This window comes from Aphis gossypii, chromosome X, assembly GCF_020184175.1.
Source record: "Aphis gossypii isolate Hap1 chromosome X, ASM2018417v2, whole genome shotgun sequence".
NCBI lineage: Eukaryota > Metazoa > Arthropoda > Insecta > Hemiptera > Aphididae > Aphis > Aphis gossypii.
The window spans coordinates 47,806,851-47,821,129 of NC_065533.1; the positions used below are offsets into that span (position 1 = coordinate 47,806,851).

The 14,279-nt window shown below is 26.7% G+C and overlaps 1 protein-coding gene across 1 annotated transcript; it reads right to left on the reverse strand.

Moving 5' to 3' along the window:
• Positions 1-9,314: 9,314 nt before the first annotated feature.
• On the reverse strand, positions 9,315-12,701 carry LOC114119204 (cyclin-dependent kinase 9-like). The gene is made up of 7 exons (XM_050207411.1): positions 12,546-12,701; positions 11,532-11,616; positions 10,495-10,585; positions 10,251-10,408; positions 10,054-10,172; positions 9,720-9,990; positions 9,315-9,658 (listed from the first exon to the last, which is right to left on the reverse strand). The coding sequence occupies exons 1-7, from the start codon at positions 12,698-12,700 to the stop codon at positions 9,350-9,352; spliced, it is 1,188 nt and encodes a 395-aa protein (XP_050063368.1). The 5' UTR covers position 12,701; the 3' UTR covers positions 9,315-9,349.
• Positions 12,702-14,279: the final 1,578 nt, after the last annotated feature.

Here is a 14,279-nt window from a genome sequence, read left to right on the forward strand (position 1 = left end):
ATAAAGGTACAGTGTAATTTATGTTAGGTGATATATAATCGTAAACTCGGCAATATACCTCGGATAAATGTAAAATTGTATCGTTTCAACGTTCTACTAAATCGATTTTGTTTAATAATTGATTTAACTAATTAATCAATAACCTTTAGAAACTTTAAATGTTCACCAAAATAAATGTTTATGTATAAGCATTTCTTACACGGCTACCCATAGTACCTATAGGGTATAATTTATAAAATATTTTTAAAATCGCTATGGTATACGTGCTCACGCACACATTTCTTGTGCTTTGCTGTTGGACCACAAATCCACAACCGTGTATATGCACATTCGACATTCGTGAGAGGATCGAATGTTTTCGGGAAATTGTCAACGCATTGATTTCGAATCGATGTATAGATTTATTCCTGTTTCGTGCGTTCAAATCGGCACCGCGAACCAGTACTAAGGTAGTTAGGTATAGCACAGTTTGAGAACCGCTGGTCTATTATAGTCATCATAAAAACTATTTCATCGAGCTACTTACTCATCACATGACTTCATTATAGTTCAATTGGTACCGCGAAATCGTCGAATTAAAATCGTACGATTATCGTATTTACACAGAATTGTAAATTGTTTATTTAAAAATATTATGTTTAAATTGTATTCTTATTTATTCTTAATAATAATATTTATTCTTATTTATTTATTATATTATTTTATAATATTATTAGTATTTCAGCATTTAATTTTACGATATCTGGTAATTATGTACATTTTATCCGGTCGCCTTATCTTGTCATTACGTACTATATATAGGAAAAAAGTCACATGCCATTATTACGATAATGATAGTTTAAAGTCACGAATTCCAGAAAGGCAGCGTCAACTCAGTAAACAGTCAAACATTAGTCAAGCGTTTTTCATTACTTCTTATAATCAGTGGCCAGTGCCGGTCCGATGGTTTTCGGGGCCCCATCCACATATATATTAATTTATTAATTATTTATAAATACATTACAGTCATTACTATAATTATACAATATATACATCTATATTTATTTTATTTTCTAGGGACTTACTTTAATTTTATAAACTTTAACCCTTTACGGTACGTTAGAAACCTAAATTTGTGTGTATAAGCTAATAAAACCCAATTCGCATTTTAATATTATATATTTATATACAAGGCCATTACTGGAAATTAATTTCTGGGGGGGGGGGTTGAATCCCCAGACCCTCCGGGAACGGCCTTGTTCATATATACGTAAGACACAAAATGAGTAGGTTTAATGTACAATGTACAAACAATATTTTATTGAACATAAATAATAATCATGAGGCAATTACTAGGTAAAATACATTTGTTTAGAATAAAAAAAATTAACATAAAATAATATTATTTAAATGTTTTTTTCCGTGCTTTTTTTTTATTCAAACAAATCAATTGTTGTATTGTATTAGCTCAAGGAATCGGCAATACTATGTTCGATGCTCGAGCGTTACCTGTATAGCCTTTTGTAGGCAGTATTAAGATTATTACTTATTAGATAATAATAATAATAAATTATGAAAACAAAATATTATCATTACCTATGCTATCTTATACTGTGTTATGTTATTATAGGCTACAGCTGTATTTTGTACTATTATCGATCGTTGTCAAAGATATGTACAAATATATCACCAGTACGAGCGATAGGTATACAACTGTAGAGTTATGTATAATCGGTATAGTGTTGATTTTCGTCGATAACAACCCGTTTCCTAAGAAAACAACACGGGTCACAATTTTTTCTGTATTACTGTCTACGGGGAAAATATTATTATTATGTTTATATTTTATAGACAAAGTGATATTCGTAATAGTATAATTTTTGGTTTGTGGGGCTCGGTGCGGTCGCACCGCTTGCCCCCTTTGAGGCCGGCACTGCTTATGATGAATTTTGTGATATTTCTTACTATGTCAAAAAATATAATAGTTTGTTGTAAGGTTAAAAAAAAAATATAGGTTAATTGTAAAAAATAACAATTATTAATTATTTTATAGATTTTACAATGATGATTGTTTTTTGTGTATGTTTGCACTATATATGTTTTTAGAATTCCGAAACGACGACACACCCAAAATACACACACGTATCTAAATTGTGTAGGTATAGTGAATTTGACCTATTGAACGTTGATGTTTTTTCAAACAGAATACATATATGCATATCTATATCTATATTCTATGTACATTTAACATGTATAATAAATGATAATATGATCCTTATGAATCAAATTACGTAATATATTAATTCGTAACATTTAATAATAATATATTATGTAGAATTGTAGAAATAGAATAGTTATACATCACTAATAAAAATTACTGAATTAATACCTAAACAAAACAATAAATCACTATCCAAAATAGTATACAGCACTCAATAAATATTTCTTACACTATGTACGAAATCTATAAATTCCTGACATTATAACCAATACGTCATATACGGATTTACGTTGATTGGTTAGATAATAACAATAGAAATGGCCCGTAACTTTTATCGCACTTTAAAAAGGCTCCAAAAGCTACAAAAAAAACTTTGTCTGTTCTGTACTGACTGTCTTGTCTATCTTTTTATTTTCAGTTATTTCGTTAGTCCGTGGGTCCATATATTAAATCAAATATTTATATAAAGGTACGCCGCAAAATATTTTAATATTACCTCCCTCCACCCTTGTCAAAAAAAATATTTTAAAAAATCGCCTTTAGAATAAAAATATATTATAGCTATTTAAATATGTATATTTTTTTAATGTTGTGGGACGTGACAAAGGTAGCCATCACGATACGCGTCATTGGTTTAACCTCGGTACGGTGCAAACAATTCAATTTCTATCGTTACGATTGCTCACCCTATACAACTGCCGCCCCACTTCACGGGGAGTGGACGTCTACACGAACAGACCACACACGTGAACAATTATTCTTTTGTTAGACGAGGAGATAGTAGTACCAGTACGTATTATTAAACACACCCACACACTCCTGACACTCTACCCTATTTCGAGATGAAAAGACATTGACAACAATTTATAGTCATTTCAATAAATAAATAACGAAAGAAATAATTTTAATGCTATAGCAAACTTTACTTATATTTAAAATTACATACAATAAATATTTTAGGCTTTGTTATTTGAATTAATCTAACTAGGTATTATGTATTTAAATGTGAAATGAAAATCTTTGTACAATGTAAACTCTAAAACTATTTATCAGATTTTCATGATTTTATTTATTTTTTAACGATAGAGTAGAGTGGTTTCTATATTTTGCATTAGTAATTAAACTAATAGTTTAAAACTCCTCTGAGTTATCTACTATGTATTAAAATAAACATGTAAATTGTATACTTACTTATAAATATGTACAAATACATATTGTGCGGCCCGCGGGTTTCCACTTTTCTATCTACCCGCAACCCGACCTTTTTTATTTTGTATGTTTTGTATGATTCGCGATTAACAAAGCGAAAGGCCAAACATTAAAAATTACTAACATCGATAATACGCATTTCTAATTTTATGTTGCATGTTCTCGAGTAAGCTCGCAAAAAATGTATATAAATATGCAATATGCTCCTATTACCAAAAAACGGATAATATAGTTTACCAAGAAATACTATAGCTTACTGAATATTACAGTTTATTATGTCTTTTATATATTTTCATAAGACATTTAGAAATCTAACAATTAATTTATAATACGGAAAAACAACGTTAGGCGGTCAGTTAGTATTTTATATATTTATGTATTACATTTTTTTTTATACATATACGATATACATTTTGCAGTCATATTGCTACAATAAATTTTAGTTTACATGGAATTCCAGGAAAATATACCAATAATTATTAATTGTTATAGTTTATGTGTGGTGCGGATACCGCGGCATAGCAATAAAAATATGGACCGTCCACCATCTCCGATTTTCTAATAACTTATTAATTATTATTACATTACTTATAAATATGCGTTTATTTGACAAAAATAGGTTGAATATATAAACGAAATATATATACGAATTCCTCCATATTCGAACATGGTGCATTATAGTGAAATAAATTAAATAATGATAAAAATACCTGAAAATAATTGTCATTGATTAGGTTACGCCACTCACTGCGCCAGGTAAAAGAAACTTATATTATTGTGCATGTTATATCAATAATAACACAGTCATACAAAAAGATATTTATCGTTTTCGTCACTACATTTTGGGAAAATAACCAGAAAACGGTATTCTATTTTTTTTTTAAATATAATAAATTGTTTTTATAAAACATATAATTAGTATGTGAGTACCACAACAACTGTTCATTTTATTCATTTCTGAAGCCGATAACTTGTCGGGGCATAGGTCAGGTCATGGTCTGACTGGCTCGCCGTTCTTTAGTATTGTTCACGAGTCTAAATAACGTATAAAAATACGTATAATATAATATTAATTAAGCATACATTTTTCATATTATTTTTTCCAAGACAATTCAATTAACGCCCGGGAAGTCTCTATTTTACGCGCATTTGCTTATTAATATATACATACCTACGCGGCTACGCGTTTATTATTACAGGTGCAATTTTATTTTCAATGCATTTAGTATATTCCAATAGTTTCTAATTTCTATACACAACATTGATCAGTAATTATAGTTATTTATTTCGAATCCAATAAGCATTTATAACTTTATTTTGTTTCGTCTGTCCTGTATTTTTACCATATTACTGTTCATTAAACATTTTTTTTAAGAATAGTAGATAGGTACAGGTACAGATATTATAAGTTTTTTAATTTTTACGGAAATTATTAACATATTAAATATTTTTTTTAAATATTATAATATAATTTGATACGTTAATAAATAATATCATGTAGTATGTTTTAAATACACGTGCATAAAGAACACGTGATAACTCAAATTAAAATAAAAAATGAATAATACGATAGCTCTACGGCAGAAACTATACCTCAACACGAGTGAGTATAACCCATTATAATCTCTTTATAAGAAAAAAACCTTTGAACTCTCACGCAGTCTCACCTTATAAGTGATTCATACTATCTGTTTCTGTATTAGTCATTATACCACTGTTCAAACTTCAAAGTTCATATTTATATTAAAATATTTCCTAATCATATGTATATAAATATAAAGAGATCATTAAATGTATATATAAATATTTATATATAAGTATAAGGTATAATATAATATTTAAATTCAGTGGCACAATAAATTTAACCCATGAATATAATTTTGATAGATATTATAAAATGCAATGCTACCGAAGTATAGGTAATACGAGTTGTATGGCGTAGTATTATCGTTTATCAATTGCATTTAAATAATATAATAATATGTGTTAATAACACTGTTCAGACAAATATTATATGTATCAACAGAACATAAATAATAAATATGTAAGAAATATATTATAATCGTTAGTATACGTCATGTATAATTTTACATACACATTATATTCATTCATATTTAGTGTTTGATTACACATGACCACGGGCAATACAATATTCAGTATAGTAGAAGATAAGAAATAGGAATAATATTTGCGCACGTACACTCTTATCATAAGAATATAACTTTCTAGTAATGTTTAATTTGAACTAATCATATTTACTATATTGTTATGATCAAGAAATGACTTTTTTCCTTTCCAATTTCCATAATAAAAATATATGAGTTATAATAATCGCTTTAATTATTTTATTTTAACTTAAGATTTGTTATATTGACCCACAATTAACATATCTCGATTTCATTGTCTTATACTATTTGTAATATATATATAATTATTTCGTATTCCCACAAATTACAATTTAACACAAGGGTATCATTATATGCCTATATTATTATACTTATTTAAACTATATATATAGGTACATACAACTTTTTAGTCCGGTACGGATCGCATTTTAATGCAGATAAACCGTAATCGGCGTAGTCGGTTTCAAAACGTATAGTGTAATAATAATATCTACATTCTCTCTGCAAATTAAAAATAAATACATCCAACTAAAACATTCATAAGCACTGTATAAAATTACTTTAAAACCGTTACTAAATCGAACTAAAATAAAACTTAAGTACAAGTGTATGATATGTACCTACACAAAGTTGTTGTATGTATTATAGTTAGGTATAGTTTTTATTAGTTTAATACAGATATTTAGTTATTAATTAGGCATTTTATTACGAATAGATGCAATTATGTTGTTGGAGGGCGTGGTTTTGAATTTTGATGATGATGCAGTACCTACATATTTTCGTGGTACAGATAAATTTAGTTAGAACATGAACATAAAACATTTATAAGATATGAATCTGATTTAAGGCTTAACATTTTTTAATTGCAATAAGATGAACTGTTTTTATTTTCTCTAGTCTTAGGTATCAAAATTATATAAAATAATATGAATTTTTTAAGTACAAAGTAATAGGCATCTTTTCTAAATTTTGACAGATTTCATCTAAATTTTAAATTCCGACACGTTTTAAGAATTTTTTTAATATATTAAGAAAACTCTTATATTATATTTTCAAGTTTTTTAATCAAGAAAAAAACTTTTTAATAATATTTTTAAAAAAAAACCGAAAAAGTCTTGCAACATACACAAATTATATCATTTAGATTCAATAATTAAATGATAATTGATTCGTAACTATGTTGATGACTTGTTATTAGTACACATGACAAATTTATTTTAAATTAGTCACTAAATAGGTACTTAGTATCTACTATCCAGTACCTACTAGCTACTACCTACATTATTAAAAAAAAAAACTAAGTGTCCTCTATGTTATAGTTAGTGTCGAAGTCGAACTATTGTGTATATCGTTATTGACTGTAGGTCACTGTAATGGGAGGGTTAATTAATAAATAGCATAGGAAATATTATGGGCAAATGTAAACCGGACCCGCGATTACCTTTTTTGTTGTAAACTCGGCTCCTAAAATTGTAGGTAATAAATTAGGTAGAATGTAAACTCGTCTCGGAAATTCAGTTAATAAAAATGTTCGTTGTAATCTCGGCCCGATATTATTTACCAATAAAATATAATAAGCACGGTATAATTTAATTTTAAAAAAATAACTCTTAGAAAGAACACTTACAAAATAAAAATAAAGAAATATCAGTGAGTGAATACGTTAAACACATGGCTTTTTAATTTAAAAAATTGATTTATACATCATTACACTACAATTTTTCACTTACATTTTTACATTTTTACATTTATATAACGAATTTCATACTATGAATAATATGAAAATGAAAATAATTTTTGGAGGATAATGAGAATCACCACCTCGTGGTTTCCTCTGAGTAATGCTAAATGGTTCTCAAAAATATTATATATTATATAATATAATATTATTTATATCTGAGTATATGTACATTTTTATCTGGGCCGAGTTTACATCTAAATTATTTTTACCTGAAAAAACACAGGCTGAGTTTACAATAGACCCTTTTAACATTTTTTTTCCTCGGCCGAGTTTACAATCACCCAGAAATATAGTTATTATTTTAAATTGTCTTTCATCCTACATAACCAATGATAATATTTTATTATACATTTATTTATATTGATAATATGGTAATTTCTATAAGTAATATGATGTTTGCTCAAAACAAATAACATGTACCTATTGTGCCTATTAAAAGTTAGTAATTAATAATTGTAATATAGATATAATAAAATTAAATAGGTATAGTATAACTAGATGTTACTCGTATAACTGCTGTATAAGTCAATACAATTGATTTATACATTAACCGCAAACACCGATAAGAATAGATTTTTAGTATAAATAGCAAAAATCAATCTAACTTTTTTTTACAAATGTCATCGTGTGAAGTAAATAATAATATACGTTGTAGATTTTTCATATTTTTTTCTATTGGAGCTTTTTAAGAATTTACCTGTTTGTTAGACCTTTTTTGACTGGAGCCGTTTGGAAATAAGAAAATAATAGTAGGGAGACGTTTGAGATTCTACGCAAAAAAATATCAACAATTTATTTTAAAATGGTATAAAATTCACGTGTAAACTATTCACCTTATTATGTGTAATCATTTTAAAGGTTAAAACGGTCAGATGGCAGTTTCACTAAAACGGTGACATCCTTTACAATGACTAAAGTCCAGGGGTCGGCCACTGGCGAACAGCAAAACTCCGGAACCCATTGTGCTTGATTATGTTATTTACTCTAGTAGTATATACTTTATAGTATCTATACAATATTATCATGTTATTATATAATTATTGACAGAAAATGTATGTTTCATTTCACTTTTTAAACTCAGATTATAGTTGTAATTATTTATAATTATTTATAATTCATTGAAAATATTTTATCGATCTGGTAATACTCGGTTTTATTACGATTTCATAAATGTAATATTAACACTTAACAGATTCTCATCTTGAGAACACATTGTGCATAACTTATGCTTATGCAGCATAAGCTATTCTCCACGAGTTCCCGATTTCAATACACTGGTTAAGGAAAATAAATGTAATTTTCGCATTAAAGTACTTAGTAAATTATTGTTATTTTTTACAAAATTATATTTATTTTTACTTGCCCACCCTTGGATTAGACCTTACTACAACAAAGCAATCTTATAACTATATTATAAATCGATAATTATTTAACATAGTATAATGAAAAATGCCACAATAAATTTTACATTTATGATAAAAATATTATCAATATCATTTGTAATTTTTAGTATAATTTTATATTAGTAGATTAGATTTTTTTTAATGAGAAACACTCTCCACAGTACGATTAAAATTAAAATAATATGGATTTCTACAAATTGTATGAAATTACATTTAAAAAGTATTACATATTTTGTTTCACATTTGTCTAGAAAAGTGTTATTCATAATACATAATATGGTACTTAAAGTTACTATACCTGATAGGTAATATAGTATTACGATATTTTAAATTCAAACATAATAATATGTAGGTACATATTAAAAATAAATAAATTAACTTAGTTCTGATTCCATTAAACAAAAAATAGGCAAATAATAAATATATATAGTAACATTATTGCATGTAGGTACTTATATTACCTAATATTAATTTAAAATACAATAATAATAATAATAATAATAATAAAAATATACAATACATAAAATTTAACGTAATATCAATTAAAATTGCATATATATATTAAAAATTTAATTCATTTAATTAATCTAAAAAATATTTTTTTTAATATCGTATCGAAAAGTACCTATATAAAATCACTGTAGGATTATGCAGCTATACACCATATTCTTTAGTAAATGTGTTCGTGAAATCCAGAAGTTGAAGCACCATTATTAATAACTCCTTTTGGTTTTGCACATTTTACAATTTGTTCGTTCTTTTGAAATTTTCGTTTTTGCACTACATTGTATTCATGGCAATTATTTTTTATTTGTGACATGACTTTAGATAAATCACTGGGCATGGGATCTTTCCAAAAAAAATCATGATTTAAAGCTGTGTTGGCGTCGTATCTCTTTTCTGGATCGAGCATTAATAAATGGTCAATCAAATCACATCCCAAACTGCTAGAAGTATGGTGTATAAAATGTGTATGTATCTGTAAATAAACGTTTAGTTAATGTCTAAGACACAAAGTTTGAAAAATTTAATATACTTACTTTTCTTTTATTTTGTTTTGGAAGCACAATTTTTTTGTATACATCGAGATTAACAACATTAGGCCATACTTCTGGCGTTATTGACCCACATAATGATGATATCAACATTAATTGACTTATTTCTGAAGAACCCTGCATAACGGGAAATCCAGTAAAAAATTCAGCCATAATGCAGCCTGCTCCCCACATATCTATCGCTGGACCATAATTACGTTCACCAAGCAGTAACTCAGGAGGACGATACCATAGTGTTACAACTCCATTAGTATATCTGCATAACATTAATAATAATAGATTAAACAAATAGTAAGTATTTAAAAGATTTTGTAATTACTTGTTTGGTTTATCTATCGTTGGTATACTAAATGCACGAGATAGACCAAAATCTGCTAATTTCAGAATTCCTGTTTTAGTAACTAATATATTTGAAGATTTTATATCTCGATGTAAAATCTATTTAGGTACATATCATTCGTTTAGTATTAATTATTACATTTATACAATTCTAAAATTAAAAATAAATATATTTACCTTATTTAGATGTATATAGAAGAGACCATTGAGCAATTGTTTCATGAATTGTTTTATATCAGCTAGCTCAAATTTAATTTCTTTATTAGCTATTAAACCAGCTAGATCATGTTCACAAAATTCAAAGACCAAAAAAAATGTTGACCTATGTTTATTTTCTTTACAGGCAATAAAACATTTATATTACATTTATTTTTCAGATGCATGTAAAAATATATTATAGGTATTCTCAAATAAAATTTACCTTTATTATGACAAATTTCTATTAATTTTATCACATTATTATGATTTAATTGTTTTAATATGCGAACTTCTCTTAAAGATGTCACCGGAAACTAAAATTTGAAAATATATCAATACTCATAATTAGTAGTACTACCGAATATTATACTAATATTACGAAATATCACTAAACAATGAGTGTTTACTACAAGTTACTTATTTAATAAACATGATGGATAATAATATACTTTTTTAATAAATGGTTGAAAATATATAATTACGAAGTATAAATATAAACTGAAAATTAATTTATTTTGATTAATTAATTCTTCAGGCATCTAATATAATATATATAAATATATATGTATAAAAAATATGACTTTTGTTTTAATTACCTACCTTTATTATATTTTAGAATAATTCAATGTAATTTGGTATATCGATCGTATTAAAATGGAAGTTAATTAAATAAATACAAATTGCTTATTAAGTTATAAATTATAATGGATTGTCATAAAATATTGTAAAATGTATATAGTTTCATTAGAGCAAAACAAATATATTTAAATATTTGTATAAAAGTCATTCATTTAATAATCTATTATTAACCAAATATCACTTATTCTATTACCACTTATTCTAATTATTTATAGATATTCAAAATTGGTATGCAATAACTATGTCTATACTCTATATCATGGATGTCAGAATTTTGTTATGACATTTTTTCTGATTTTTCCATACGTTTTGTAAAGATAAATATGCATTTTTTTTTACAGGCCTAAGTTTCTATTATTACTAAATATTTATTTTCTTAAACATATTTTTTTTAATTTTCATAGAAAAATGAATTATAAATTTAAATATAGGTTTGTATTAACCTATTTGATTTATTTGTGTAAATAATAATACATTAATATATTTTAACTAGTTAGATTGATGGTACTAAGAAGCGTTTTAATTGTATCTGTAGTGCAAAAGGTAACATTTGAGCACCAGAGAACGACTACAACTACTCTAAAATTATATTTTATGAAATACAAACAGACATTAACTTACTCCTTCTTCTTCACGTAGCATAATCATTTTTTTTACAGCCACCATAACATTAGGATCATTTTTATCTTGTGCTTTGAACACTTCACTGAAAATAATATATACCTAATATATAAGACGGTAAATTTAATTTATTCATAATAAATGAATTGCATAAATAACAACAATTAGTATCGATAATATGAACTGATATTGATTTTGATCAATATAATATGCTTATTCATTATTTTGTTTGTAAAACTGTTGTCCATTATTCTATATGAATGATATGAAGTTATTACGGCATTTTGATTAGCTATCTTTAGTTTATAATAATTAGTCAAATGTACTAGTTGGTACGAAGATGAGACAAAAACAGCTCTTGTTCAAATAAATAATCAGAGGAAAAATATTATAAATATGTAATTATATTATCAAAAATAAATGTTGTATGTTAAAATTAAAAATGTATAGATGTATTGAAATTTGAAATTTAAAAAAAAAAATTAATAGCATTTTCTATCAATGATATATATTTTAAACTTTTTTTTACTGTGTTAGAGTCATATAAAATTATAGTTAATAACTCTTAAAATAAATATTATTAAATTTTTGTTTACGAGAAAAAAAAATTAAAAATTTAACACATTAATCTCATAATTAATACATTTAAAAAAATAATTTTTATTTATTAGAAATATAACAAAATTACAGTAAGCAAGCAAATTAAAATTTTTGTTTTTTCTTTCTATAAATTGTTGATAAAAAATTTTATACAGGTCTAAAAGCTTCAAAATTATAAACTTGACTAGTCATAAAATGTTCTTATAGCAAATTAAAAATATCCAATAGGTATATATATGTAAAAATAAATAATTTTTTTTTTTAATTTCAAATTTGATATTTTTTTTATACAGTACGTATAAACTAATCACGGATTTTGGCAATTATTACTAATCCATAATAGAAGAATCTTAAAAATATTAATTATTGGATTAAAAAAAAAAACAAATAAACAAATTAAATTGTATAATTTACCCGTAGCTTCCTTTGCCAATCTTCACCAATGGTTGGTATTGATTCACGTCTCTACAGAATTCAAATCCGTTACTTCTTTCAAATTGTTCTAAATATTTTTCTTTTTCCAATTTTAAACTGCTAGCATTCAGTTCCGGTGACGGCGATGGCAGCATCTTTGGCGAATATTTGTTAGTCGCGGTTGACGTCATGAATTTTATAAACTCATTTGAAAATTCTTGAGAAGTTGGTAAAGATTCTTTTTTGTTTTCCATGGTTAATTAACAATCTATTTATCATACGCAAATACACACGCAAGACATTGATTCAATTATTGTAAAACTACAATGTAATTTTTCTATTGATGAGATTACATGGAAACTAGAGAAAATCGTTGTTATAGATCGTAATAACTTCACATGAACAGCGCCAGACAACCAGTGTGAATGATGGGCGATGGCGCTTCTCTAGCGCCAGTTAGTATTAACTATAGTGTATCTCGAACATGTTTGAGTGACTACAGCGCGCTGCGGTGGAGATTATTTTTCGTCGGTTGTCGGTTTAACATTGCACACGCATTTCCTATTGTATCTTTTAGTGATCCAGTTTTTACACTTAAAAATATCGATGTTCACTACTTCATGGAGAAATGACTAAAATTAATGATATTTTTTTACATGTAAATTTAATGAATTTTTATAAGTAGGAGTTTTATATTGCAGTGAAACCTCTCTTAATGGACACCTCCAAATAGCGGAGTGTTTATGGGAACGGGGACGTTTTCACTATTTTCATATGGGAAACCCCTAAATACCAAATCTAACGAATTTTTTTATGACAATTTAATTTTGATTTCGACAATTTTTATCGTAAATGTAGAATAATCGTGTGAAAATAAACCTTGCGAAGGCTGGACACACGACAAAGCGCGGGGGCGGTTCGCCAGACATAAGATAGCCGCATGGATATCGTTGGCGATCGCCTTTTATCATCGTTATGTAGATAAATATTAGGTCATGTGTGAGTCACGAACAATAAAATTACAGTTTATCTTATCCGTCTATTATCGCCTCGATGAAAACATTTTTCTATTTTATGTTCTGTGCGAAGTTATTCTACTCGTATTTAGTTTTGTTTGATTCTATAGTATTTTAATGTGTTCGACCGTATTCGTAAACGTATTGCAATGGCTAGTAAGTGAAAGAGATTAAGTTTGAAAGAAAAAATTGAGATTCTTGAATTTCGAGCATGTAGGCAATCGCGCGTTAGCAGATAAATTTAGTGTTAGTAAAACACAAATCTGTATATCATAGCCAGCGGCGTATTTAGAATTTTGTCAAAGGGGGGGGGGATATGCGTTGGAAAACATAATTTCCTCGACGGTGGATCGATTAGGTTATGATTCATAGCTATTTTACTATTTTATACAAAGATATTTTATTTTACAATTTTACTAATTTTTACATAGGTACGTAATACCTACATAATATCATTATTATAAATTTTAATATTGTACAAATAATAAATGTTGTAGATATATGTAATTATTATTTTATCCAAGTTATTTTCAAAAATGTACCCTCCATCCCATCCCCTCTGAATAGTAGACACCTCTAAATAACGGACAAAATTACGGCGACAGAGAGTACCCGGTATTTAGAGGTTTCATTGTAGATAATATTTCAGGACATCCAATGTGTCATTGAAACTAATGAGATCGATTTTAGGTCAGTATTAGAACAATGAGTTGAGAGT